The following is a 27,167-nucleotide window of genomic DNA, read 5'->3' on the forward strand; positions in this document are numbered from 1 at the left end:
CCTGGCTCAATTGATACACAAGCCTGAGGAGAGGGCTTGGGGGGAAGCTGGTACATTGTTCTGGGGCCCACGGAGCTCAAAGAAGGCCCATGAGGGGAAACTTAAACATTTTTTTTTTTATAAAACCAAATTTTTGAAAAGAAAACCAGTTTCTTCATTGATGAATCTATATTATCTTTCATTTCCGTTGACAAAGGGTTATGAAAATGTCCTCTCAAAAATCTGGCGCTCAAAAACCGCAAGGGAAAAACAGAATGAGGTAATGATGAGGTAAATAAAAAGGGACGACAAACACTTTTTTTCAATTTGGCATTAAATGCAGCATCCCCGCTTTCACACACGTGGCCTGGCTGGGGAGGGTGGGGGTGCCTCTCTCAAGCATGCATGTGCACACATGCGCATGGCACTCCCTTCCTTTTGGCTGAGGCCTCTCTCAAGTGTGAGGTGAGCGGGAAAGGCCGTGCAGCCTCCCCCTGAGTTTCCCATGCAGGCGACTGAGGAGAGTCCAGTGGCGGCCATGGCCTCCCATCCTGATGGCTTTTCCGCCGACACAGAGGGGTCCAGAGGCGGTGGCGGAGGAAGCAGCAGCAGCGACTTGGAGGACTGAACAGCTGCTGGTGGAGTCGCCTGAGGAACGTGAGACCCCGCCGGTGCACCAACCGGATGGAAAAAGGCAATAATCTGGTCCAATGCTCTACATGGCATTGGACCAGATTATTTACAGACCTGTCTTCTGCCTCACGTGTCCCAGCAACTACTTAAGTCGCACAGAGTCGGCCTCCTCCGGGTCCCATTGTCCAAACAATGCTGACTGGCGGGTCTGCGGGGGAGAGCCTTCCCTGTTGCGGCCCCGGTCCTCTAGAACCAACTCACCTCAGAGATTCGTACCACCCCAACTCTCCTCACTGTCTGAAATGGCGATAAAAACACATTTATGCCAGCAGGCCTGAGGACCGTGAGCGATAGTTCCGCTCCGGCTGTTAGTATGAATGAGGGATGATTGATTTTTTTTATATTGGGTTTTATCCATCTTTTCTAATGTTTTAATTGTATTAGATTTTTACCTTGTTTATTTATTTATTTATTGGATTTCTCTGCTGCCCCTCTCCGAGGACTTGGGGCGGCATAGAAATCTTTACTCTTGGAAGCCGTCCCAAATCCATGAGAAGAAAGGCGGCCTATCAATCAATCAAATAAATAAATAAATGTGTTCTGGTTAGCTCTGGCCGAGCTCCTGCACCAAGGAATGTGCAGGTGGATGTGGGGGAAACATCCACATGCCACAGGCCTGTTTTGCTCCCAATGGAATCTGCCGACGAAGCCTCCTCTGACCAAGGAAGCGTGAGTGACAGAGAAGAGGGGAGTTTGGCAGACAGTCCAGGAGGAGATCAATCATCTGTATCATCCTTGGATTCTGAACAAGAATTAATGACACATCCACTCATGCGTAGAGTGATGCATAGGAGACAACAACTGAAGGATTATTACAAGAGAAAATGAGGCCACCTGTGGTTGGGTTGGGCTGCTGTAATTAGTGCTACAGATAAAAGTGCAACCTGGTGTTTTAGCCTCATGGCAGTTTATCAGATTCATTGTTTCGTCAAGATCATGGTTTTTGTGCTGTTCAAGATTGTGTGTGGACTTTAGAATTGGACTCAATTTCCCAGTTATTGGGTGAGCAATTGGACTGCATTTAACCTGTGCCTTGTGTGTACCAGAAAATCCCTTTGACATTTAAAAAGGGAGCTGTTTCTGTTTTTCTGTTTATAAAAACTTTTCCTTTTATCGTGTGGTGTGTGTCTTCCTGGACTAATTACCCTGTAATTATGGGCGGTTGAAACATGCCGGCAGAACAATAAGTAAGTAAGTAAACAAACAAGTAAATAAATAAATAAATGATGACGAGGCTGAGAAGGAAAAAAGCAGCGGGGTGCCCATACTAATTTTTCTAAAGTCATCCGGACTTGGGGGACGGGGGCAGGCTGGGCAGTGAGAAAGCAAGGCTGCCCTTCGGCCAAGGAAGGTTGGCACTGTAGGGAAAGGGACAAGCAAAAGGACAACAACTCTTGCATTGGCAGGAGTGGGCAGCAAAGGGCATGGGAATACAGCAGGTGCACTGAAAGTCCTGATTTTTCTCCCGCTCAATGCAAGATGGCAGGATGGCAGTTATGCTTCGCTCCAGCCTACAATTGGAATGTACACGGGATGAGTGTGGTTGATTGTTTTTATTTTTGGGTATAAATCTTTTCTTTATTTTTCTTCCAACATACAATAAAACAACATGAGCAGTAAAAAACACAGAATCAATGCTTAAAATAATAATTAATGATATTTCTTTGATACGTTAAACATTCAGAGAAAAGAAATGCTAATAATACAGTGATCTCTCGATTAGCGCGGGGGTTACGTTCCAAGACCTCCCGCGCTAACCGATTTCCGCGTTATACTGGATGCGGAAGTAAAAAACCTTCTGCGCATGTGCGCCATTTTTTTTCATGGCCGCACATGCGCAGAAGGTGGAGTTTGCGTGTGGGCGGCGGGGAAGACCAAGGGGAGGTTCCTTCAGCCGCCCAACAGCTGATCTGCTCCGCAGCGCGGAAGCAGCGAGGAGCCGAAGATGGGGTAAAGGCAAAGGGGAAACCCCATCTTCGGCTCCTCGCTGCTGCCGCGCTGCGGAGCGGATCAGGTGTTGGGCGGCTGAAGGAACCTTCCCTTGGTCTTCCCGCTTGCCGCTTGCCAGTCCACACACGCCCCCCTGGATGAGCCGGCCACAGGGGCGAGGGGTGGGGATGAAGGGGCAGGACTTCCCGGGCGGAAGGCATGCTCGGCTCTGCCGCTCCAGCCCCTTTCGGCCGAGCAGCCAGGGAAGTCGAGCCAGGCGTGGCGGCGGCCTGCGCCGATGTTCCCCGCTGCGACGGAAGGCAGTCGCTTGGCTAGGGAGGCTCGGCCGAAAGCGGCTGGAGCGGCAGAGCCGAGCACGCCTTCCGCCCGGGAAGTCCTGCCCCTTCATCCCCACCCCTCGCCCCTGTGGTCGGCGGGAATGAAAGGGCAGGACTCCCTGGGTGGAAGGCGTGCTCGGTCTGCCGCTCCAGCCGCTTTCGGCCGAGCCTCCCTAGCCAAGCGACTGCCTTCCGTCGCAGCGGGGAACATCGGCGCAGGAGGCAGGATTGGACCGGGCGACCGGAGAAGCAGCGCTGCCGCCGCCACGCCTGGCTCGACTTCCCTGGCTGCTTGGCCGGGGAGGCTCAGCCGAAAGCGGCTGGAGCGGCAGAGCCGAGCACGCCTTCCACCCAGCGATTGTTCCGCTGCCGCCAGCATGGCCTGGCTGGCAGCGGAAAATATAACGGAGCCCACGGGGGATTCGCCTTCCTCCCACCCGCAGCCGAGACTGATTGTGGGCTCCTTCGCAACCTCGGAGAGCTTCCGGGGCATGAAAGCTCACGAAAACCAGGAAGCTCTCCGAGGTTGCGAAGGAGCCCACGATCAGTCGGCTGCCGGCGGGAGGAATGCGAATGCCACGGGGCTGGGCTCGGCTCCCCCCTTGGCTCCCCCCCTTACCAGCCCCGCCGCGGAAGGCTCCATTCTGTTCCCTGCCGGCCCGATTGAGCGGCCGGCGGTCTCCATTCAGGGAACAGAATAAAAAAAAAAATTTTTTTTTAAAAATTTTTTTTAAAAAAATTTTTTTTTAAAATATTTAAATATTTTATTTTTTAAATAATATTTTTTGAAAAACCGCGTTGCAGCGTTTCGCGCTAATCGAGAACGCGCAAGTCGAGGGACCACTGTACTTTCAATATGTACTTTTTATCCTCTTCTTTGCTAAGTTAATTAAAATTAACTGCACATGAGATATATTTCATCTACAGATAACAATATTATGAAATCTAGTCCCTTATATTCCCTTTTTCTATTTATAATAAAACATAAACATCTTAACGTCTTATGTCAATATTTAATCTAATCCTTTCATCTCTGTGTTAACTCCTTATCCAGTGCTGCAACCAATCCTTATTTTGTCATCTGGGTCTTTAATAGTTTAAAATTAAAGCAGCTAGAATAGCATATGCACAAAATTGGAAGCTGAACAAAATTCCAGATGAAAGAGAAATATTACGTAAGATTTTAGATTGTGCTGAAATTAATAGGCTTACTTTAAAACTTAAAGATAAAGAGGAATGTGATTACTATAAGATCTGGGGAAAGTTTTATGAATGGTTGGAAACTAAAAATAATTGAGAAGTATTTTCTTTTAATTACTTTTGAAGAAATGGATGATTGTTTTTAAATGTATTGGGGTTTTGGATTTGATTTTAAATTTAGATTTCATATGCATTGTATTTTTGTATCTATTTTGTTGTGAGCCGCCTTGAGTCTGCGGAGAAGGGTGGCATAAAAATCTAATTACTTACAGGACCGCCTTCTGCTGCATGAATCCCAGCAACTGGTTAGGTCCAACAGAGGTGGCCTTCTCCGGGTCCCGTCGGCCAGACAATGTCATCTGGCGGGGCCTAGGGGAAGAGCCTTCTCTGTGGCGGCCACGGTCCTCTGGAATCAGCTCCCTCCAGAGATTCGCACTGGCCCCACCCTCCTCGCCTTTCGTAAGAGTCTTAAGACTCATTTATGTCGCCAGGCAGGGGGCAATTAGATCAAGCCTCCCCTCCCCCATTTACTAAATGAGATGTGTGGTTGTGAATGAATTGGCTGACTGATTTTAATATATTGGGTTGATTAGATTTGTTGTATTGTTTACATTGTATCTTGTGAGCCGCCCCAAGTGTTTGGAGAAGGGCAGCATACAAATCTAATAAATAATAGTAATAGTAGTAGTAGTAGTAGTAGTAATAATAATAATAATAATAATAATAATAATAATAATAATAATTTAAATAAATAAATAAATAAAATAAATAAATACATAATAAAATAAATAAATAAATTTCCAGAGGGTCTTTGAGGTGGGGTGAAAGACATAAAGGACCACCCTCGGCACCCAACCTCCTTCTGCCCAGAGACCAACCTCAGCCATCGGCTCCAGCAGACTGACATGGATGGAAACAAGTCCGTCAAAACTCTCATCCGGGAAGCGCAGGCCCTCCACGAAGAACTCCAGTTCGGCTGAGCCCCCCGTGTACTTCACAACGTGGCTCAGTTTCCTCCTGCCCAGAATGTGTATGTACCGCTGGCCGAAGAAGGGATCTGGAGAAGAGAAGGCATGGGGATCTCCTGAAGCAAATATCTACATTCATCGTTAACATTGAAGAAGCCATGATGGGTCACTCAAGATGAAACGCTGGGTCAGCACTACATCAGGGTGTCGGGATTAATAACTGAGGTAATATTCCAGTTACAGTGAAAAAGGCTGTAAAGGAATGCTGAGTGATGGTGGATCAGCAGAATATGCTATGACCTGATTGGTCAAAATCTGTATATACTGTAATGCACCTTTGCACAGATGTGGCTTGTGACTTATAGCTAGTGGAGGTTTGTTGTAGTTAGTAGTGGTAGAGTTGTCTAGTAAGATATTTTGGTGTTATGTAATATGGAATAGGGAGTATTGTTTTGATACTAAGAAGAAGTAAAAGTCTTCTGAAGAATTCCTGCTGTAGTGTCTTCATTTTGAAACCTCTCCATTTCCTAATTCTACTTCTGGGTGGGCAGCTTCTAAACACAACTCTGACACAGGGCTGTGGGCAGTGTGAGACCAGGGTTCTGTTTAAGGAAGAGTAAATTTTGGATCCACTTCTCCTTAAAATTATGACATAGCACAACCCTCGCATGGCACTTCCTGCTGTGGCAAGGAGCACCTTCAATCGATCAGAATAGAGCTGGAAGGGACCTTGGAGGTCTTCCAGCCCAGCCCACTGCTCGAGCAAAAAACAGACTCTCCCGTTGGCGGGTTGCAGGTTGTCCTCAACTTATAGAAGAACCCTCTACTCCTCCACTTGTCACAGAATATCCTACGCTACTAGACTTACAATCCTAGGTTTAGAAAGCTTAGAACTATGTCCTCTTACACATGACCTAAGCAGAGCCCATAAAATCATTTGCTACAACGTTCTTCCAGTCAACGACTACTTCAGCTTCAACCACAACGACACACGAGAACACAACAGATACAAACTGAAAGTAAACTGCTCCAAACTGCAGGAAATACGAATTTAGTAACCAAGTAGTTGATGCATGGAACTTGCTACCAGACTTTGTAGTATCATCACCTGACCCTTAGACCAGTATTTCCCAACCTTGGGAGCTTGAACATATCTGGACTTCAGCTCCTAGAATTCCCCAGTCAGTGAATGCTGGCTGGGGAATTCTGGGAGTTGAAGTCCAAATATCTTCAAGTTGCCAAGGTTGGGAAACACTGCCTTAGATTATCCACTGTTGACCTCACCCGATTCCTAAGAGGTCAGTAAGGGCCGTGCATAAGTGCACCAGTGTGTCTTCTGTCCCCTGTCCTAATGTCTCTCTCTTATTAGTATCATGTATATAAATATTATATCTTTGTATACCACCAATACATATGTGACAAAACAAAGAAACTAACAAACAAATATAATCATTTCATGAAGTTACAACAGGGCTGTAAAAAAAAAAAACTTGGGCCAGTCCTCACATTTACGACTGTTGCAGGATATCACCATAGTCACGGGATTAAAATTCGGTCACTGCCATGTATTTACAACAATTGCAAACCCCAGAGTCACGTGACCACCATTTGTGACCTTCGCAGCCAGTTTCCCATAAGCAAAGTGAGCTGTGAAAGCTGGATTCATTGAGCAACTCCTCAGCAATCAGAAGTGGTCACAAATTGAGCCTCCTTGCTTAGTAATGGAAATTCTGGCCCTGATTGCATGAGCTGTGATGGCGCAGTGGTTAAGAGTGCAGTACTGCAGGCTACTTCTGCTGACTGCCGGCTGCCCGCAATTTGGTAGATCGAATCTCATCAGGCTCAAGGTTGACTCAGGTGGATAAAATGAGGACCCGGATTTTTTTGGGGGGGGGGGGGGCAAGAGGCTGACTCTGTAAATGGCTTAGAGACGGCTGTATAGGTGAAACTCGAAAAATTAGAATATCGTGCAAACGTTCATTTATTTCAGTAACGTAACTTAAGATAAATATATAAGAGATACTCATAACACGCAAGGCAAGATACTTCAAGCTGTGATTTGTCACTGTCACTTGTCATTTGTAATTGTGATGATTATGGGGTACATAATCAAAACCCCAAATCCCCCATCTCGTAAAATTAGAATATTACATGCGATCAATAAAAAAAGGATTGAACATAGAACAATCTCAGACTTCTGAAAAGTATAAGCATGCATATTTATGTATTTTATTTATTCGGTTTTTTTAATGCCACCCTTCTCCTTAGACTCAGGACGGCTTACAACATGTTAGCAATATCACTTTTTAACAGAGTCAGCCTATTGCCCCCACAATCCGGTTCCTCGTTTTACCCACTTTTATGTACTCAGTACTTCGTTTGGGCCCCTTTTGCAGCAATTGCTGCCTCAATGCAGCGTGGCATGGACGCTATCAGCCTATGGCACTGCTGAGGTCTTATGGAAGACCAGAATGCTTCAATAGCGGCCTTCAGCTCTTCTGCATTGTTCTGGGTCTTGTCTCTCATCTTTCTCTTGGTAATGCCCCATAGATTCTCTATGGGGTTCAGGTCAGGCGAGTTTGCTGGCCAATCAAGGACAGTAATCCCGTGGCCAATGAAGCAGGCTTTGGTGCTTTGGACAGAGTGGGCAGGTGACAAGTCCGGCTGGAAACTTTAAGTGCCCATCCTCATAAAGCTTGTATGTGGATGGAAGCATGGAGCACTCCAAAATCTCCAGGTAGACGGCTGCATTGACCCTGGACTTAATGAAGCACAGTGGACGAAGACCAGCATGTGACATGGCTCACCAAATCAACACAGACTGTGGAAACTTTTGCATCTCATTTGGAAACCCAGGACCCAGAGTATGGAGGTAGAATGGAGAGGCACCCGCTGCAAGATGCTTGAGGTACAGTGTGAAGTTTCCACAGTCTGTGTTGATTTGGGGAGTCATGTCACCTGCTGGTATTCGTCCACTGTGCCTCAATAAGTCCAGGGTCAATACAGCCGCCTACCGGGAGATTTTGGAGCGCTTCATGGGTCCATCTGCATACAAGCTTTATGGGGATGGGCACTTAAATTTTCCAGCAGGACTTGTCACCTGCCCACACTGCATGTACAGAAGTGAAATCTTGCATGGGGACAAGTGTGCGTGTGTCGGGAGCACACAGCTGCACACAATCCTTCAAAATTGCTACCGCAATGGAGCACCTTACCGTTCCAGTAGCAGTCCTTCACCGGGTCATAAGCAGTGGTGGGCTCCAACTGGTGCGGTCAGGTAAGTAGTACCGATAGCAAAATTTTGATTTTTTTTTTCTTTTTTTCCCTTCTGGGCTCTGGGTATGTTTTTCCTATACGTTAAAAATACTTGTTGGCATAGGTGTCAAGATAAAGGAGTGTTTATGCATATGTTTTGGGAATGCCGGGTAGTGCAGAACTTTTGGGAAAATGTGCAAGAGGATATTAATAGGATGTTAAATATGTAATGGACAGTTACAAAGGAAATGGCAGTATTAGTTAAAAGCAACGAGACGGGAGAATTTAGAGAAATATAACAAGCAGCAATAGAAAGCGCTCAGGTGGTAATAGTCCTAGGTTGGAGGGATGCGACAAAATGGACCATACAAAAGTGGTACCGGTACATGGTGGATCATGTTCAATTTGAGATTATGGACAAGAGGATGAATTCGGCTAATGAAACTGATTCGCGAGAACTGATGGGACTATGGGAAAAAGGTAAGAGGATATATAGTTAGTAGAATCCGAGACCAAGCTACAAGGAATAAATTGGAATCACTTTATAATATATAAATAGATACATTGCTCTTGAGTTAAAATGGTATATAGAAAATATGCCCCAATTTTGGTGAAGGGGTACAATGTTGTCTGGTGGTGGGCACAAATCACTGAGCACTTGTAGGTTGTGTGTGTGTTTTATATTTTAAAATCAATAAATTTTAAAAAAACAAACAGGTATGTTTTTCCTATCACAGTAAATGAGGTTGAATATGTATAATTTTAGAAGAGCTATGCGTGCTTGTGTGTACATACACTTTATGTAGTAGATAATCAGGAGAGGGATACTGCTCGGACGGTGGGAGGGATGCAGTGGGGTAGCGAAAATGGAGCTCCACCCCAGAACACCAAAATGCATAAGCCACACCCACAGTGTGGCAGTAAAAATTTTGGTAGCCCATCACTGGTCATAAGTGTCCTCCAGCCTTACATTTAGGAAATGGAGGCCGGTCTTAGTGCAGAAGGGACCTAGAAAAAAAGAGTTGATAGGGAAGATGGTCCTTGGAGGCCTGGCTGCCTGCCCCTACGTCAGCTGCTCCAAAAGACCTTCAAATCTGCAGGAAAACATCCTCCCCAAGGGCGTCGAGAGGTCTCCCGAGGATGAGGCCAGCCAAATAGACATGGCCTGCTCAGATGTCCTGATTCCCCTGGCAAGGCGGCCACCGAGGGTATCCGGTTGCATTTGTGGACCGAAATGGACACATCCACCATCTCCTTTCCCATACGAGAAAAGAAGAAAAAAAAATACACAAACCCTCAAGCACTGGGTTTTACGACCTTTCACCTGGCTAGTCGTCGTCCCCCCCCATTTGCATTTGAGATGGAAACAGCCAGGAAATTCGTAGAATGGGAATTTTAAAATAAAACTGGAGGAGACGTATTTATGGGACCATCTCCTGCCTCATACCTCCCAGAGACCTATTAGATCACACAGAGTTGGCCGTCTCCAGGTCCCGTCGACTAAGCAATGCAGGTTGGCGGGACCATGGGCGAGGACCTTCTCTGTGGCTGCCCCGGCTCTATGGAATCAACTACCCTCGATGTCCTACAGCTCCCACCCTACTGGCTTTGCAAAAAGCCATGAAGACATGGCTTTGCTGACAGGCCTGAGGGCCGTGTTACATCTAGTCATCTAGAGTCAAACTGTGAGTGATTGGTATGTATGTGTGTCTGATTGGACAGTTTGTCAAGGATTTCTTAATTGTTAGCAGAATGGGTTTTTTAAAAAACTGTTTTTACTATTTATATTTGACATTTTAACACTGTATTGTATTATTTATTGTTGTAAGCCACCTTGAGTGGCATAGAAGTTAAATAAATAAATAAATAAATAAATAAATAAATAAATAAGGAAAACTGGTTGCAGGAACTGGGTATGTCTACTTTAATGAAAAGAAGGAATAGGGGAGACATGATAGTAGTGTTCCAATATCTCAGGGGTTGCCACAAAGAAGAAGGAGTCAACCTATTCTCTCTGAGGGTAGGACAAGAAGCAAGAGATGGAAACTAATGAAGGATTGAAACAACTTAGAAATATGGAGAAATTTCCTAATGGTTACAACAATTGATCAGTAGAACAGCTTGCCTCTAGAAGTTGTGAATGCTCCAACACTAGAAATTTTTAAGCAGATGTTGGATAACCATTTGTCTGAAGTGGTGTAGGGTTTTCTGCCTAAGCAGGGGGTTGGACTAGAAGACCTCCAAGGTCCCTTCCAACTCGGTTATTCTATTCTACTGTAATGAAAAATGTTCTATTCTAGTCTATTCTAAAAAACTTTTAAAGAATGAAAAGAAAAGAAGACTGGCCAATCCCCTCCCATCGTATTGCCACAAAAGTTGTGTAAACATTTCTGACTTGAAAGGAGAATTCTTCCTGGTTTTCCGAAAGAAGTTTTTTCACTCCAAACTAGCCTCAGATAAGATCTTCCTTCCGCCATTCTTGCATTGGTTTTTAATATGAAAGAAAGCCTCGGTCTGGATCCCAGACAAAAACGGAGGTGCTCCCTGGAATCCAGCCCAAGGTAATGACAACGGAACCCCCAAAAACCCTTTACTGACCCCTTAAAAAGACCGCCATCCGTTTCCCCCAGTTGCTACCATGACACCAATTTCAATGGGTGCCAATCAGCACTCCACCTTGGAATATTTGCAGCAGCCGGTGGCGCAAGGCAGCCCTTGTCTCCTGTCACTTGGGACTTACCCCAGCTGCTACCCAGACCGGAAACCAAAAACAAGATGGTGGTGCATGCGTGGTGCTGAAAACTTTTAAAAAAAACCCAGCAAAAAATCCCCCCCCAAAGAAAAAATGCTCCCATTTTTTAATTTTTTTTAAAATGGTGTACACAGACCGGCACGGACAGAACCAGCTCTGTGACATCATTACCGGTTTACTACTGATTCTATAGAACCAGTGCAACCCGGCAGGAATCCCCTGTCCAGATATACAGAGCTACGCAGTAGGACTTGACACCAGCATTTATAGTGTGGCAATTTAGGAACCAGTGCAGAGAAATAACGAAGACACTTTTGTAGAAAACAGTAGTATACGGTTTTACTCTTTCAGTGCAATCAAAATATCTTGTCATAGTCTTCTATTTACAGGAACAAACTTTGCTTAACTATATGCAGTAAAGCTTACTTACATGTAGATACTAAACCAATCCAGGTTTCTCCATATCAACACTACAGCTCTAACTCAATAATTAACACACGCTCAAAACTGCTCCAGCCAGCCAACTAACAACATTACCACTAACAACAGCCAAAAGCTAATAATCATGGCAAAGTTGCTTTGCATTTTATAATGCTCTGGCCCAATCAGGTTGCAGTTTACACCCTATGACTCAGCATTCATTACTGTTTAACGTGCTCACATCCTTCTTTTACTTTCTATGGTAACATAATGGAATATCACTTAGGATTGCGCTAATCCTTGACAACGACCTCTGCTCCAGTTTGCTCACCCATGGAAATGCCAGCGCATGTATGTGCACACATGCGGTATCCCAAAACACAGCAATTCGCTTGTGCATGCCCTCCACGCATACATGCAGCATCAAAAACACAGCGATATAGGACAAGATTGTGCCGAGCGGATAAATGGGCTCACCCACAGGTCGCTACTACCAGTTCGTTCAAACCGGTCCAAACTGGCTGAATCCCACCTGTGGGAAGCTCCTTCAGGGCTGGTGAGAAAGGACTTGTCTACCCTCTATGGGTAAAAATTACACCTCCGTGGTTCTGAAACACATGACAAAGAAGTCTAGGAGGTGCAACCCAGGTCTTGGATGGTCCTGGTTAAGGGCTTTTTAAACCAGGATGAAAAAGTCAGGAAGTTCATTCACCATTCAAAGGGAGAACAGGAAAGGCACTTACTCTGCAGGTAAAAAACGCCGACCTTGTCAGTGTCCGAAAGTGGAAGGTGGAGAACCATCTCGTAGCCAGCGGGAAGCCGGTCTGGGCCTTGCGTTCTCAACATCATCCGGGACATGTCCTCCAGATCTGGGGGTTCAAAGCAAGAGAAAGAAGAAAGAGAGAAGGTTTATTTTTTCACCAATTTCAGATAAACATCTATACAAACACTGTAAATCATATCAAAACATACATAATTATATATTTCTGTCCAATATACCATAAAACAAATATGGGACATTCTTTGTCAAGTGGACTAGGTAAATTTGAAGCCTTATTTGAAAAGAAACCATCTCAATGACTGAAGGTGAGAAAACAGAGAGCAATAGAAAAAAAACTTGCTCTTTATAATGAAGATGATTGAAGGTGATGAAACAGAGCTCTCTGTTTTCTTATTGTCAATCATTTTCATTTTTATTTCATTAGAAAGAGCATGTTTTTCCCCCCTATCATATACTGTATGTTGTTTTTGTCATGGTTTCTTTTCAAATGAGGCTGCAAAAATGAGCTGGTCCACTTGACAAAGAACGACCCATATCCTAATTTTATTAGTACAGTATGTACTTTTATTGCCCATCAGTTCTCCCTCTATATTTCATACTACTCCCTTCCCTCTATCTCCCTCTCTTCCCACTACCTTCTTTCTCCCTCTCTCCCTCTTTCCTACTTCCCTCCTCTCCCCTTCTTCCCTTCTTTATTTCCTTTTCTTTCTCTTGTCCCTTCCCTGAGTACATCTAATCAGAATCCATTTTATATTTAACAGACAAGCAACTCATATCCCTAACTTCATCCCATCATCGTTGCTACTCTTAAACTCATATGTTTTCCTATATCCATATCCATCTATTCATCCATCCATCTATTCATCCATCCATCTATTCATCCATCTATCCATCCATCCATCCATCCATCCATCCATCCATCCATCCATCTATCTTTCTAAGTATATTTACTGTTATTCTAATGCTGCCTTCTTGCCACCTATTTTTGTTGCCTGGGTCTATCATCTTTAATTTTCAGTTTTCTTCCAAATTAATCACTATGGCTTATCATCTATATAGATTCATTGTCTCTTGTGCCTACTTTCTTATATATCCTTCAAATCCATCCTGTTTATGTTTTTAATTTTAGGCCATATTCCTCCCTTTCCTCAAGTTATATCTTTACTCGTTTTATTTTTATTCTGTCATTTCTAAGTGCCCTAAATTTCTAATCTCTTTTACCTTTTCATAGCTCCCTTTCAACTTTATTACTCCATTTCTTATTTTAATTAATCCTTGATATTTAAATAAAATTAAACTTATCACTACATATCCATCCATAGATTGTTAATATTACCAACTTCCTAAATATATAAAAAAGCCATAATTATTTAAAATCTCTACAACATAAAATCAAATTTCTGATACACTCTTATATATAAAAACCTTTGAAAATGATATTTATACAGATCTTAAAACATTCCAACAATTCCAACTCATGGCCACCTTTTCTATACGTTGGTGCAATCTTTGTCTTTATCGCAGCTTCCTTACAAGAATTCAAGTTTTCTGCTTAAGACGCAAATAATTATTCCTGCCTATTTCTTTACGACCCATGTAGCGAGGGCATTTTAGCTCCTGACCTACTAAAGGCGGTTTCTTTTTAAGTAATGTGCGTGACTTGATTTAGAAATGCAATACAACCGTGTTAGCATTAGGTTTCTGCCTGAAAGTTGATCTCTTACTAAATTACAGGGGTTTTACCCTCAAACCCATTTTTCTGTTCCTTGTTTAGCTTATGACACTTGGCTGCATTTAAAACCAAATTTCATGTTTTGTGCAGTAAAGGCTGATCTGCAAAATGGATTCCTATCAGCTTTGCCATTTCCAGAGAGGCCTGAGAGTGATCAATCGTACTGTACCTTCCTTGGAAAATATTTTTTCATCCTGACAATCCTCCTCCCTGCTGAATGGATTTTCTTTGTCACAGTTGACCAACAAGATGGCACCTTGGCCTTCGGGGCCCCAGGTCCATGTGGCCTGGAATGGGAGAATTTTGCATTGTAGCAGATACATTTGGGTTAAGAGATTTCTCTCTCTCTCTCTCTCTCTCTCTCTATCTATCTATCTATCTATCTATCTATCTATCTATCTGTCATCTCTCTATCTATCATCTACCTCTCTATCTCTCTATTATCTATCTATCTATCTATCTATCTATATCTATCTATCTATCTATCTATCTATCTATCTACCTCTCTATCTATCTCTATCCATCCATCCATCCATCTATCTCTATCCATCCATCCATCCATCCATCCATCCATCCATCTATCATCTCTCTCTCTTATCTATCTATCTATCTATCTATCTATCTATCTATCTATCTATCTATCTATCTATATCCATCCATCCATCCATCTATCATCTCTCTCTCTCTCATCTATCTATCTATCTATCTATCTATCTATCTATCTATCTATCTATCTATCTATCTATCTATCTATCTATATCCATCCATCCATCCATCCATCTATCATCTCTCTCTCTATCTCATCTATCTATCTATCTATCTATCTATCTATCTATCTATCTATCTATCTATCTATCTATCTATCTGTTTCATCTGTAACACATGCATCTAAACCATCCAATTTCTATAAGGAGACTCATTCCTCTGTATCTGGCTATACCTGGAGACCAGATAAAGGGACAGTCGCCCCATTTCTGCTTCAGATTCTGCAGGTGTCTTATTCCAAGAGCCAAAAAAAAAAAGAGGATTTGAGAGAGGGAACAGCAACCCAACCCAGGGAAATCATTGTCTCAGCAGGGGGGCCGGAAACCTCATTGGGGAAGGAGTGCCAAATTACGCATGTGGGGCCAAATGCGGCCAAGAAGTGGGTGGGGGGACCACGTTGCTCCAAATGCCTTGCAGGTTGCAAAAGGTTGACCTCGGCTGAACCTGTCCCCCTTGGCTTGTCGCTTGTGGACAAAGATCTTTTTTGGAAGCTGGGGAAGGGGGTGATCTCTAGACCAGAGACCCTAACCTCCGCCCCACCCATTTCACAACCCAGGAGTTCAAATGAGAGGAGGCCTGCCGTGAACCCCGAGGGACGGAGAAGGAGCAGGCAAATTACAGAAAAAATGTGGAGTGCTGGCTAAAATTTTGCCTCTTCATTAAAATCAGAGGTTAGAAGACAACTCTTCTTATTCTCCCTGACCCCCCAAAGGGAAACTAAATACCCAACAAAGCAGCGGGAATTTAATTGTCAATTTAAACTTGAGTAAGCACACAACAATTTTGGGGGAGAAGTCCTTCCTCAGCTTCATTTGGTAGAAATATTAACAGTTTAAATATTTAGGCTGGTGAAATACGAGTGTACAGGTGTGCCCCCTTTTAAGGGGCAGGTAAGGCAAGCATCCTTCCTAAAGGGCCCATTGCAGAGACATTTCTGACCAAGGGAAATTTAGAATTTGGCCGCTACCTTCTTGGGGTTGTTCTTCTCCACCACACCATCATGGTCCGCATCAACGTCCAGTGAGATTCCTAGAAAGCAAAAGATTTGAATCCGTTTCAAGGAAGGCGAAGGACAAACTAGAGCTAACGGCCGGCTGAGCTCAATGTCAGGAAACGTTTTTGAATCTAAGGACAATTAACCAGTGGAACATCTTGTGGGTGTTCCATCACTGGAGGATTTTTAAGAAGAGGCTAGATAGTTACTTGTCTGAAATGGTATAGGGCAGTGATGGCGAACCTATGGTACGGGTGCCACAGGGAACACGCAGAGCCATATCTGCTGGCACATGAGCTGTTGCCCTAGCTCAGCTCCATGTGCATGTGTGTGCCAGCCAGCTGATTTTTGGCTCACACAGAGGCTCGGTGGGGGCATTTTTGACTTCTAGAGAGCGTCCAGGGCAATGGGAAAGGGCGTTTTACCCTCCCCTGCCTGCAGGGAAGCCTTTGCAGCCTGGGGAGGGCGAAATACGAACCTACTGGGCCCACCAGAAGTTGGGAAACAGGCCATTTCCAGCCTTCAGAGGGCCTCTGGGGGCTGAGGGAAGCTGTTTTCGCCCTCAGCAGCCATGGGTATGGGCGCTCATGCATGTGCAACAGCACGCAACCATGCTCTTTTGGCACCCAAGGAAAAAAAGGTTCACCATCACTGGTATAGGGTCTCCTGCTTCAGCAGGGTGTTAGACTAGATCTCTTACTCTTTCTCTTACCCAATCCTATTCCATTCCATTCCATTCTTCTATTCTATTATTTCTTCTTCTTCTTCTTCTTCTTCTTCTTCTTCTTCTTCTTCTTCTTCTTATTATTATTATTATTATTATTATTATTATTATTATTATTATTATTCTATTCTTACACTTACACTTATACTTAATCCTATTCCATTCCATTCCACTATTCTATTCTTCTTCTATTCTTCTTCTACAATACAAAAACTACTATATAAAAAACCCATATGTACTAACATTATTCCTTATTCTTATCTCTTATCCTTATCCATTCTGTTTCATTCTATTCATTCAATAAGGACCCAGATTGTTGGGGGCAAGAGGATGACAGGCTAAACTGCTTAGAGAGAGCTGTAAAAAGCACCATGACGTGATGTATAAGTGCTATTGCTATTGCTATTCTATTCCCCAGAATATTTTACTAATTGGAGATAACGGAAGAACGGAGATGGCCCGTTGATCTGTAAGGAAAAGAATGCCCCCTGCTTGGCTTCGGATATCATCGGCTCTTTTAAAATTAAAGCTGTAATAATACCCTGCGAGGGGAAAGAGGATTTCCAGCGAGAACCAAAGAGGGGAAACAAGAAGACTCTCACCAATGCCGGTCAGAAAAATGCCAGCCTGGTTTATAGGCTGGCCTCCATTCTCCCCATAATATCCTACGGTTACCTAGAGAGGAAGAACGACAATAGGTTAAAACATGAATGGAGAAATGTCTATGGACATTCTCAGTCATCCAAGTCATGGTTGTCCCAAAAGTACTTTTTCAAGGGGCAACTGGACTTTCTGTTTTTTTTCCTTTGAAGACGTTTCGCTTCTCACCCAAGAAGCTTCCTCAGCACTGGCAGGTGTCATAGTTAAGAACTGTAAAAGGATTGCAGATTAACTGACTGGAATATAACAACAGTATAATTTACCATTAAAAGAAAAGGTTTAGACGTAGTGTTGGGCGAACCGAACTTACAAAGTTCAGGTTCGGGCTGAACTTTGCAGTGTTTGGCATGCCGAGCCCAAACACGAACTTTTTAAAAAGTTCGGGTAAAGTTCGGGTTCGGCGTTCAGCTGAACGCCGCGAGATGCCACTGCCCGAGAGGAGAGTGGGGAATCCCATTGTGGGATTTCCCACCTCCTTTTGCTTGCGGCGCTGCAAGCAAAAGGAGGTGTGAAATCCCACGAGGGGCCAGAAAGTAGTCTCTGTGACGTCAAAGCCCCACCCCTGGAATCCCCTTGTGGGATTCCCCACTCTCCTCCCAGGTGGCGGCATTTTGCGGTGTTCAGCCGAACGGCGAACCCGAACTTTACCTGAACTTCATCCGAACTTTACCCGAACTTTTAAAAAAAGTTTTAAAAAGCGCTGCTGCTGTTCGAGTTCAGGTAAAGTTCGGGTTCGGTGAACTAACCCGAACTTCACGGCAAAATACAGGTGAGTTTGCCGAACCCGAACTTCCTGAAGTTCGCCTAACACTATTTAGAAGGGGTGGGGTTTTTGTACATTTGTATGTACTTACGTCATGTGTGTATAAGTCTGAAGTGTGTGAATCAATGTTTTCAATGTAATTTTAATATTTATATTCAAGAAAAATCATTTATTAAAAAAAAGAAGATGAAGAAGCTTCTTGGATGAGAAGCAAAACATCTTCAAGGAAAAACCAGACAATCCACTTGACTGTTGAAAAAAAAGGCGCATTTGGGATGTTAACGGAGAAAGTAACTGTTCCAGACAAGGTTTAATTGGATTTGTATGCCACCCCTCTCCGAGGACTCAGGGTGGCTCACAACATATACAAGAAACAATAGTAAATCAATCCAATTAATATACATTAAAAAACAATCCTTAAAATTCTAATTTTAAAAAATTTCTATTAACATTCATTCATGGGCTGATTTCTGGGTACAGTCCACTACATTCACACTATAATAAAACAATCAGATTAATAAGAAAAGCTGTCATGAACCTTTGAAAAATTATAGTATTTTTCAAAGCATAAGGCTGAAAATTTGGGTGCATCTGATACTCCAAATGTAGCTTTATTTTGGAAGCTTTTTTTTCTAGCCCTAATGAGAAGCTAACAATCTTCCTGGCTTGCAGGCATGTTTTCATTGCTACTCCCTCCAAAAAGGGGGGGGGGGGGTGTTCAACCCTAAAGAGAGGTGACAATCTTTTTGGCTTGCAGGATTTTTTCATTGCTACTCCCTTCAAAAACGTTTTTTTCAACTAGGACAGATGGTAGGCAACACACTTAAATAAAACACAATCAATAAAACCACAAAAGTTGTTAAAAACATTCCCAACCTCTCCAATGTCTTCCCCTCTCACTGATCCCCAGAACAAGAGGATGGGGCCAGAGCTTGAAAGGCCCACAATTTTGATGTTGCTGTACGTGTCTGTGGAACAGTCAGTTGACCCTTCCCTGCCGAATGTAGGTCCTCAATGGTGTATACCACGATAAAGAGGTTGCCAAGTTATTTGGTGTGTCTTACACTAATCACTAACAGTTTCAACTGGACCCTGCCTTGAATTGGCAACCAATGTAGAGATCTACATGAGGTCGACACATGGGCTTGAAAAGATCTTACTTTGCTATCGTTGGTCTCCACGCTAGGCTGGGTCATCTGGATCTGCAGGAACGTGGCGGGATCCAGTGGCCATTGCTTACTTCCATCGGTGGGGGCCAAATCTGACTGATCGTGACTTATGACTTCGACACTGACATCTTTCGAATATTTCACACTAAAATTCACCGCATCGGGCGGAGCAGCCCTGGAAGAGGAGAAGCAGCAAAGAAAAAAATAGGAATAGCATTAGCAATGGCATTTAGACTTATTGTATATACTGCTTCACAGCGCTTTTACAGCCCTCTCTAAGCGGTTTATAGAATCAGCCTCTTGCCCCCAACAATCTAGGTCCTCATTTAACCCACCTCGGAAGGATGGAAGGCTGAGTCCACCTTGAGGTGGTCAGGATTGAACTGTCAGCAGTGGGGCAGTTAGCCTGCAATACCGCATTCTAACCACAGGGAGGGAGGAATAGCCCTTAGATTTATATATTGCTTTACAGTGCTTCACAATCCTCCCTAAGCGGTTTTACAGAGTCAGCCCCTTGCCCCTAACAAGGTGGAAGGATGGAATGCTGAGTCAACCTTGAGCCAGTGGTGAGATTTGAACTGATGAACTACAGCTAGCAGTTAGCTGAAGCAGCCTGCACTGCTGCACTCTAACCACTGCGCCACCCCGACTTGCCAGCAGGCCCACTAAGCAAAATATTGTGATACCTAAACAAGGCAATGCTATCCAGCCACGATCACTGCCTTGAGTGATACTAAATGGAAATGCAGTTTCTACACCCGACGGGCTGCAGATCCAAAATAACAAAGAACACAGGCAGCCCTCAACTTATGACCACAACGACACACCAAATGTACGTTGAAAAGTGAGACATTTGTTAAAATCAGTTTTATGGATCTTACCTCACACAATACTCAGGACGCCCCCACATCTAGAAACATAAAAACATAGAAGATTGACGGCAGAAAAAGACCTCATGGTCTATCTCGTCTGCCCTTAGATTATTTCCTGTATTTTATCTTAGGATGGATCTATGTTTATCCCAGGCATGTTTAAATTCAATCACTGTGGATTTACCAACCATGTCTGCTGGAAGTTTGTTCCAAGCATCTACTACTCTTTCAGTAAAATAATATTTTCCCACATTGCTTCTGATCTTTCCCCCAACTAACCTCAGATTAGAAACATAGAAGATTGATGGCAGAAAAAGTCCTCATGGTCCATCTAGTCTGCCCTTATACTATTGTGTCCCCTTGTTCTTGTGTTCACTTTCCTATTAAAAACACTTCCCTCCTGAACCTTATTTAACCTTTTAACATGTCCCCCCCCCCTTCTGTCCTCCAGACTTCACATATTGAGTTCATGAAGTCTTTCCTGATAAGTTTGATGCTTAAGACCTTCCACTATTTTTGTAGCCCGTCTTTGGACCCGTTCAGTTTTATCAATATCTTTTTGTAGGTGAGGTCTCCAGAACTGAACACAATATTCCAAATGGGGTCCATAGTTCCCTCTAAGCTGAGCAGTGAGCAATCGCTCACTTAAAAATCATCATCAACTCAGAGTTTTCCAAACCTGCCCAGAAGCCGAGAGGGAAAGAGTGAGAGGGAAGGAGAGAGAGAGGAAGAGAGGAAGAGAGAGAAACAGAGAGAAAAAAGAGAGGAAGGAAAAGAGAAAGAAAAAGAATGGGAGTAAGGAAGAGAGAAAGAAAATCAAAATCTAGTTTGAAACTAGCTCAACTATTTAAGTGGCATTTTGATATTGATAGAGTTGCCCTATTATGAGCTCACTGTTATAGACACACAGTACAGTATTTTATTTTGAAATTCTCTGAGGCAAAACAGGGTGGGTTTTTTATTTGTTTGTTTGTTTGTTTGTTTGTTTATTTATTTATTTATTATTTCTGTGCCGCCCAGTCCCGAAGGGACTGCCGCTCAGACACTATACTTTTCCGCCCACCCCCCCAAAAAATTAGAGGAAACACTGATGGGGTCTCACCAGCGCTCTATACAGCAGGATCACCATCTCCCTCTTCCTGCTTGTTATACCTCTAGCTATGCAGCCAAGCATTCTACTCACTTTCCCTACTGCCTGACTGCACTGTTCACCCATTTTGAGATCCATTTTTAAGTGCAGCCATGCCTTTTGTGGTGGCAGTCGGGGAGCCTCATTGATATGTAGGACTGTGCTCTTTGCAAAGGAGAAACTGACTTGACACACACTGTGGCTAACAAATATAAACTTCAATTTAGGAGAAGCCTGAAGCACAGAGGCCAGTAATGTTCCCATATTCTGCAAATACTTGCAGGTAAAGATCGGAAGAAGATTCCTTAAGGCAGTGATGGCGAACTTTTTTCCTCAGCTGCCGAAAAAGTGTGCATATGTGCTATCGCCCACGCCCGAGTGCCCACACCCATAATTCAATGCCTGAGGAGGCCAAAACAGCTTCCTCCGCCCCACCGGAGGCCCTCTGGAGGCCAGAAACTGACTGTTTCCCAACTTCTGGTGGGGGCAGTAGGCTCATGTTTCACCCTTCCTAGGCTCCAAATGCTTCCCTGGGAGCCAGGGGAGGGTAAAAGCGCCCTTCCCCATCCTCCCAGAGGCTCTCTGGAAGACAAAAAGGCCCTCCCAGAGCCTCTGTGCGAACCAAAAATCAGCTGGCCGGCACACGCATACACGTTGGAGCTGAGTTAGGGCAACGGCTCATGTGCCAGCAGATATGGCTCTGTGTGCCACCTGTGGCAACCATGACATAGGTTCGCCATTGATGCCTTAAGGCAGGGGTAGGGAACGTTGGCTCTTCTATGACTTGTGGACTTCAACTCCCAGAATTCTCTGAACTAGAATGATTGGCTCAGGAATCCTGGGAGTTAAAGTCCACAAGTCATAGAAGAGCCAACGTTCCCTACCCCTGCCTTAAGGGGTCCTGATCTCCAATGAAACCAGAGAGAGGGGAAAACTATTACCTTAACTATCAAATATTAATGTTTGGATTTTAAGCTGGATAAAGCAGCAGGTGTGAAGAGCTGCTTGCAAACCTCATCCTGGCTGTTCCTTGGAAGATATTAAATCTCATTTTGCCAGCCAATCATTTTAAGCCCAGAGGGGCTGGTTGACCAACCAAATTCAGCGTGAAAAAGCTTAATTCTAGATAAATAAATGAATGGGACTGAGAAGAATGAAGCTACGAAGCTGGGGGGAAATATTATTATTCTGCACAGAGAGCACTAAATCACCTTCTGACATAACACATCTTTGCAAGCTTTGTTTAAAATGTACGAGACAATAGGAGCAAGACCGTGGCACCCAAAATGTCTTGGCAGGCAGCCTCTTTGGATAAATGAACAAAGGACAATCCACCACAAACAAGCATTTTTAGGGACGTCTGGCAGCTGATTCTGTCCGCCTCCCAATGGGGGCATGCAAAATACTAGATTAGATCTTCCCCCTGACCAATGAATGTTTTCAGTATGATTGTTGAATGATTGGTTTGATAGGTTTTCTTTTAATTGAATTTAATGGTTGTTTTAATGTATTATTAATTGGATTCATATTATTGTTCTGTTTTTGAACTTGCTGTAAGCCACCCCCAGTCCTCAGAGAGGGGCGGCATACAAATCCAATCAAATAAATAAGTAAGTAAGTAAGTAAGTAAGTAAGTAAGTAAGTAAGTAAGTAAGTAAGTAAGTAAGTAAGTAAGTAAGTAAATAAATAAATACTACTTTTTCAGTCAAATAATATTTTCTCACGTTGCTTCTGATCTTCCGCCCAACTAACCTCAGAGTGTGCCCCCTTGTTCTTATGTTCCCTCCTGAACCTTATTTAACTCTTTAACATATTTAAATGTTTTGATCACGCCCCCCCCTTTCCCTTCTGTCCTCCACACTAGACAGATTGAGTTCATGAAGTCTTTCCTGATCAGTTTTATGCTTAAGACCTTCCGCCATTTTTGTAGCCCATCTTTGGACCCCTTCAATTTTATCAATCTCTTTTTGTAGGTGAGGTCTCCAGAACTCCAGGATATCTTGAGAAAGTTCTCCTTCCAAGCAGCCAAGGTGGAGAATCACCAGCTCAAAATGACTTTTTTGATTTATCCTCTTTCATAAAAGCAGCCTTCAGAAGAGGTCCAGCCATCCTGGAACTCTTCCTCCTTCAGCTCTGCACCAAGCAAGGTCCTCTAAGAGAAGAAACATGTTGACTTCTTCTATTCTCCAACCTTGGCCGCTTTAAGACTTGTGGGACTTCCAAACTCCCAGAATTCTGGGAGTTGAAGTCTGCAAGTCTTAAAGTGGCCAAGCTTGGAGACCCGTGCTCCAAGCGAAAGTGCTTGCGAGAGGATCTCAAAGCCCAACCAACTCTCAGTTCCTGGAATGACATTTATCCCCCCCAAACAGGTGCTGCTCCTTAAGCGGCTTGACCCAGCCTGGTCTCCTTGCATCAGAGGAAGCTGCCGAAAAGCTGCCAAGTGCCCATTGAGCCGTGCCAGGCGAGCTCACTAACAAGTGCCACTGAAGCATTCAAAACTGAACGACGATGAAGGAAGCAGACCCTGGTGAGAGAGAGACTGGAGCCACGGACAAGGTCTCCCTTGGCTGCCACCGTTTCACTGCTTGCCCACTTCATCTCCGAAGTTAATAATTACTACTCCATTCAAGAAATAAATTTTGGGGTGGGTAAGCAAAGCCACTCTGTAAAGCAGCACTGAAGAAGAGGCTGTTTCCAAGACTGGAAGTTTTTAAGAAGAGGTTGGATAACCATTTGTCTGGTGCAGGGTTTCCTGCCTAAGCAAGGGGTCGAAACTAGAGGAACTAAACCTAGGTTTAGAAAACTTAGAACTCCGTTGCCTTAAACACAACCCAAGCATAGCCCATAAAATCATCCGCTACAACATCCTTCCTCTCAACGACTACTTCAGCTTCAACCACAACAACACACAGGCGCACAACGGACACAAACTTAAAAGTAAACTGCTCCAAACTCGACTGCAGGAAATAGGGCTTTAGTAACCGAGTAGTTGATGCATGGAACTCACTATCAGAGTCTGTAATATCATCACCCAACCCCCAAAACTTTACCCTTAAGACTGTTGATCTCTCCTGATTCCTATGAGGTCAGTAAGGGGCGTGCATAAGTGCACCAGCGTGCCTACCGTCCCTTGTCCTAATGTTTCTCTCTTATTAGTATCATGCATAGAAATATATTGGATTTGTATGCCGCCCCGAGTCTGTGGAGAGGGGCGGCATACAAATCCAATAAATAATAATAATAAATAATAATAATAATATATCTTCCTTCCTTCCTTCCTTCCTTCCTTCCTTCCTTCCTTCCTTCCTTCCTTCCTTCCTTCCTTCCTTCCTTCCTTCTTTCGAATCTATGCCGCCCAATCCCAAAGGACTCAGGGCGGCTTATAACAATATAAAATATAAAAACAATTAAAAAGAAGTCAACTATGCAATCTAACAATATAACCCAAATTAAACCCATAATAAACGAAATCATCAACAATAATCAACAAATATTATTAGATCTTGGTCTACCACCCATACCTACTTGACAAAACAAAAATAAAAATAAACGGACTCCAAGGTCCCTTCCAACTCTGTTGTTATTAAAGAGGAAGAAACTAGCTCAAATTCCTTCCATAAGGAGCTAATCTTGGGGTTTGCAATCTTGGGGATGGGAAAGGAAGGGGGTGATGGTTATAGGGAGAGCGGGGGGGCACCTTTTCGGAAGAATGCACATTTAACACCAAAGAAAGGAGAAGGGGGGGAGTCTGCAGGGATGGGGCGCTGAATCGAAGGGAAGGGGTCGTTTTGGGGTTTTCTTGCAAAGTCGGATCTTGCCTCATGCTCACCCAAAAACGTCTACGGACAGCCGGGTGCCCAGGACGCAGACCGCCTCCAGGCGGTGGCCGAACTGCAGCCGAAGGGTCCGATCGCGCAGCATCTCTCTCTCTCTCTCTCTCTCCCCCAACCCGGGCGAACTCGCTCTGGTCCCGGCGCAGCAGCTGTGCGCCCCAGCGGCTGCCCCAAGCCAGTTCCCTGCTGGCCACGCCTCGGGCCGGGCTGGGTGGGTGGCTGGGTGGGTGGGGGAGTCATCCAAGGGACACGGCCCGACCCTCGGCTCTGGAGACAAACGGCAGTGCCTCTGAGCAGCTGCAGAGGGCTTTGCCTGCCCAACAGGTAGTCCAGCCTTGCAGTGGCAAAGGGAATTCTCGATGGGTGTCTTTAAAGGGAAGGGGGGACTGCAATCGTTTCTTTATAAGCCTTTTAAAAAATTCTTGCAAGTTTAGCATTCTGACCTGCCTATAATGCAGAACGGGAGGGGGAGAGTTTTTTAACTTAAAGCAGGAGTTTCCAACTTTTAGCAACTTTAAGACTTGGGGATTTCAACTCCCAGAATTCCTCAGGCAGCTTAAAGCTTTGCTGGCTGAGGAATTCTGGGTGTTGAAGTCCCCAAGTCTTAAAGTTGCCAAGCTTGGAAACTCCTGATTTAAAGGGTCTTCTTTCCCCTTTTTAAAAAATAACCTTCTGATTCTGTGGGAATTACAACTGCCATCATTCCCAGCCTCAGATTTGCATCCCTTCTCCTAATTCCATCTCTCTCTCCCTCCTCCTCTCCCCCCCCCACCCCTCCCCAGCTATCAAGTCTGTTGAAGCACTGGGGAGGGGAGGTCTTCATTTCTCCCTAGGATGGAAAGGGAACAGATCCTCCAGCTCCAGAAGCACTCTACCCGCAAAAGACCCCCTTGCAAACCAGCTTTCTCTTTGCAATTTTTCTCTGGATTCGTCTCATCCACATTATTTAACAAACACTTTTTAAAAAACGAATGGATGTATATATACTGCTCAAAAAATAAATAAAGGCAACACTCAAATAACACCATCTAGATCTGAATGAATGAAATATTGAAACATTCTTGAGGAAATAAATAACAAAGTTGAATGTATTGTGTTGTTTAAGTGTTCCCTTTATTTTTTTGAGCAGTGTATGTATGATAGAATGAATGTGGATGATTGGTTTTAAGAAATTGAGGTTTTAGAAATGTATTTTACCTTTAGATTTCTACATATTTTTGCATTTCATTTTGTTGTGAACTGCCCTGAGTCTGAGGAAAAGGACGGCATAGAAATCTAATAAATAAATAAATAGTAAATAATAAAATAAATTTGGGGTTTTAACTAAACAGGGAAGGAAGGAGAGATATGGGGCGTGGGGGGAGGGATAAACACCCTTAATAGATCACAGAGGAGGAAGGAGGTCAGTCCATTAACCCAACACCTTTTCCCCATCACAGGAGCCTTCTGGCACCCGCCCCAAGATTAAAAATAGGGCCCAACGTGTGGATAACTCCATACCTTAATTAAGACATACGTGCCACGGTGGGGGCGTTGAAAAGGGGGTAGGGGCGGTCATGTGGGGCGAAAGGCCGAGAACAAGGAAATAGTAAAAACTCCACAGCGGTTCCGGGAACCCTGCCAAATGTTGGAAAAAAAAACCCTTCCCCTCCCTTGTCACCCTTCATTATTTATTCTTCCAATTTTTAAGATAGCCGAAGCAAGCTCTAAAAATTAAACAAAAACAATGCACGTAATCCTAAGGAACGAGCCAGTAATGTGCTGAATGGCGCCCAGCTGCTCAGAATCGAAAGGGCTCGTCCTGGCAACCAGGCTAACCATACTTAAGGGGATTTCAGATGCGCCCCTTGTCCTGAGCTGGGCTCGTTTCTGAAATGCCGGCTTCTGTGGCTCCGATCCAAAGACTTGGGTGACAAATAGTTAAGGCACCTGACGAAGGAAGCTACCTTGACAAGGCCCACCTATTCTGCTAAGCCAGGATGAATTTTTATTGGCATCAGGTGCAGAGGATTGTAGAAATCACAATAAACCATGAATCCTTGTTTATGATGCTGGAACAAGACTCGCCCCAAGTCTTCGGAGAGGGGCGGCATATAAATTTAATAAATAAATAAATGGCTCCTTGGAAAGACTTCAGGTTTTACAAAGACTTGGAACCCCATATCTGAGTTTTGAACACAGCCTGGCTAAATCTATTTGGCAGTTGAGTTT

General features: G+C 44.0%; 1 protein-coding gene across 1 annotated transcript in view; it reads right to left on the reverse strand.

The window, feature by feature from the left end:
* Positions 1 to 25,442, reverse strand: part of PADI2 (peptidyl arginine deiminase 2) — a 42,647-nt gene extending 17,205 nt beyond the window's left edge. The window contains exons 1-7 of the mRNA XM_070759449.1: positions 24,953 to 25,442; positions 19,114 to 19,297; positions 17,133 to 17,205; positions 15,780 to 15,841; positions 14,217 to 14,334; positions 12,278 to 12,403; positions 5,018 to 5,196 (exon numbers count right to left, since the gene is read on the reverse strand). Coding sequence (XP_070615550.1) covers positions 5,018 to 5,196; positions 12,278 to 12,403; positions 14,217 to 14,334; positions 15,780 to 15,841; positions 17,133 to 17,205; positions 19,114 to 19,297; positions 24,953 to 25,044 — 834 coding nt within the window. The 5' untranslated portion in view covers positions 25,045 to 25,442. The remainder of the gene's footprint in view (positions 1 to 5,017; positions 5,197 to 12,277; positions 12,404 to 14,216; positions 14,335 to 15,779; positions 15,842 to 17,132; positions 17,206 to 19,113; positions 19,298 to 24,952) is intronic.
* Positions 25,443 to 27,167: the final 1,725 nt, after the last annotated feature.

The sequence above is a fragment of the Erythrolamprus reginae genome, chromosome 8 (genome assembly GCF_031021105.1).
Source record: "Erythrolamprus reginae isolate rEryReg1 chromosome 8, rEryReg1.hap1, whole genome shotgun sequence".
In the NCBI taxonomy this organism is placed as follows: Eukaryota; Metazoa; Chordata; class Lepidosauria; order Squamata; family Dipsadidae; genus Erythrolamprus; species Erythrolamprus reginae.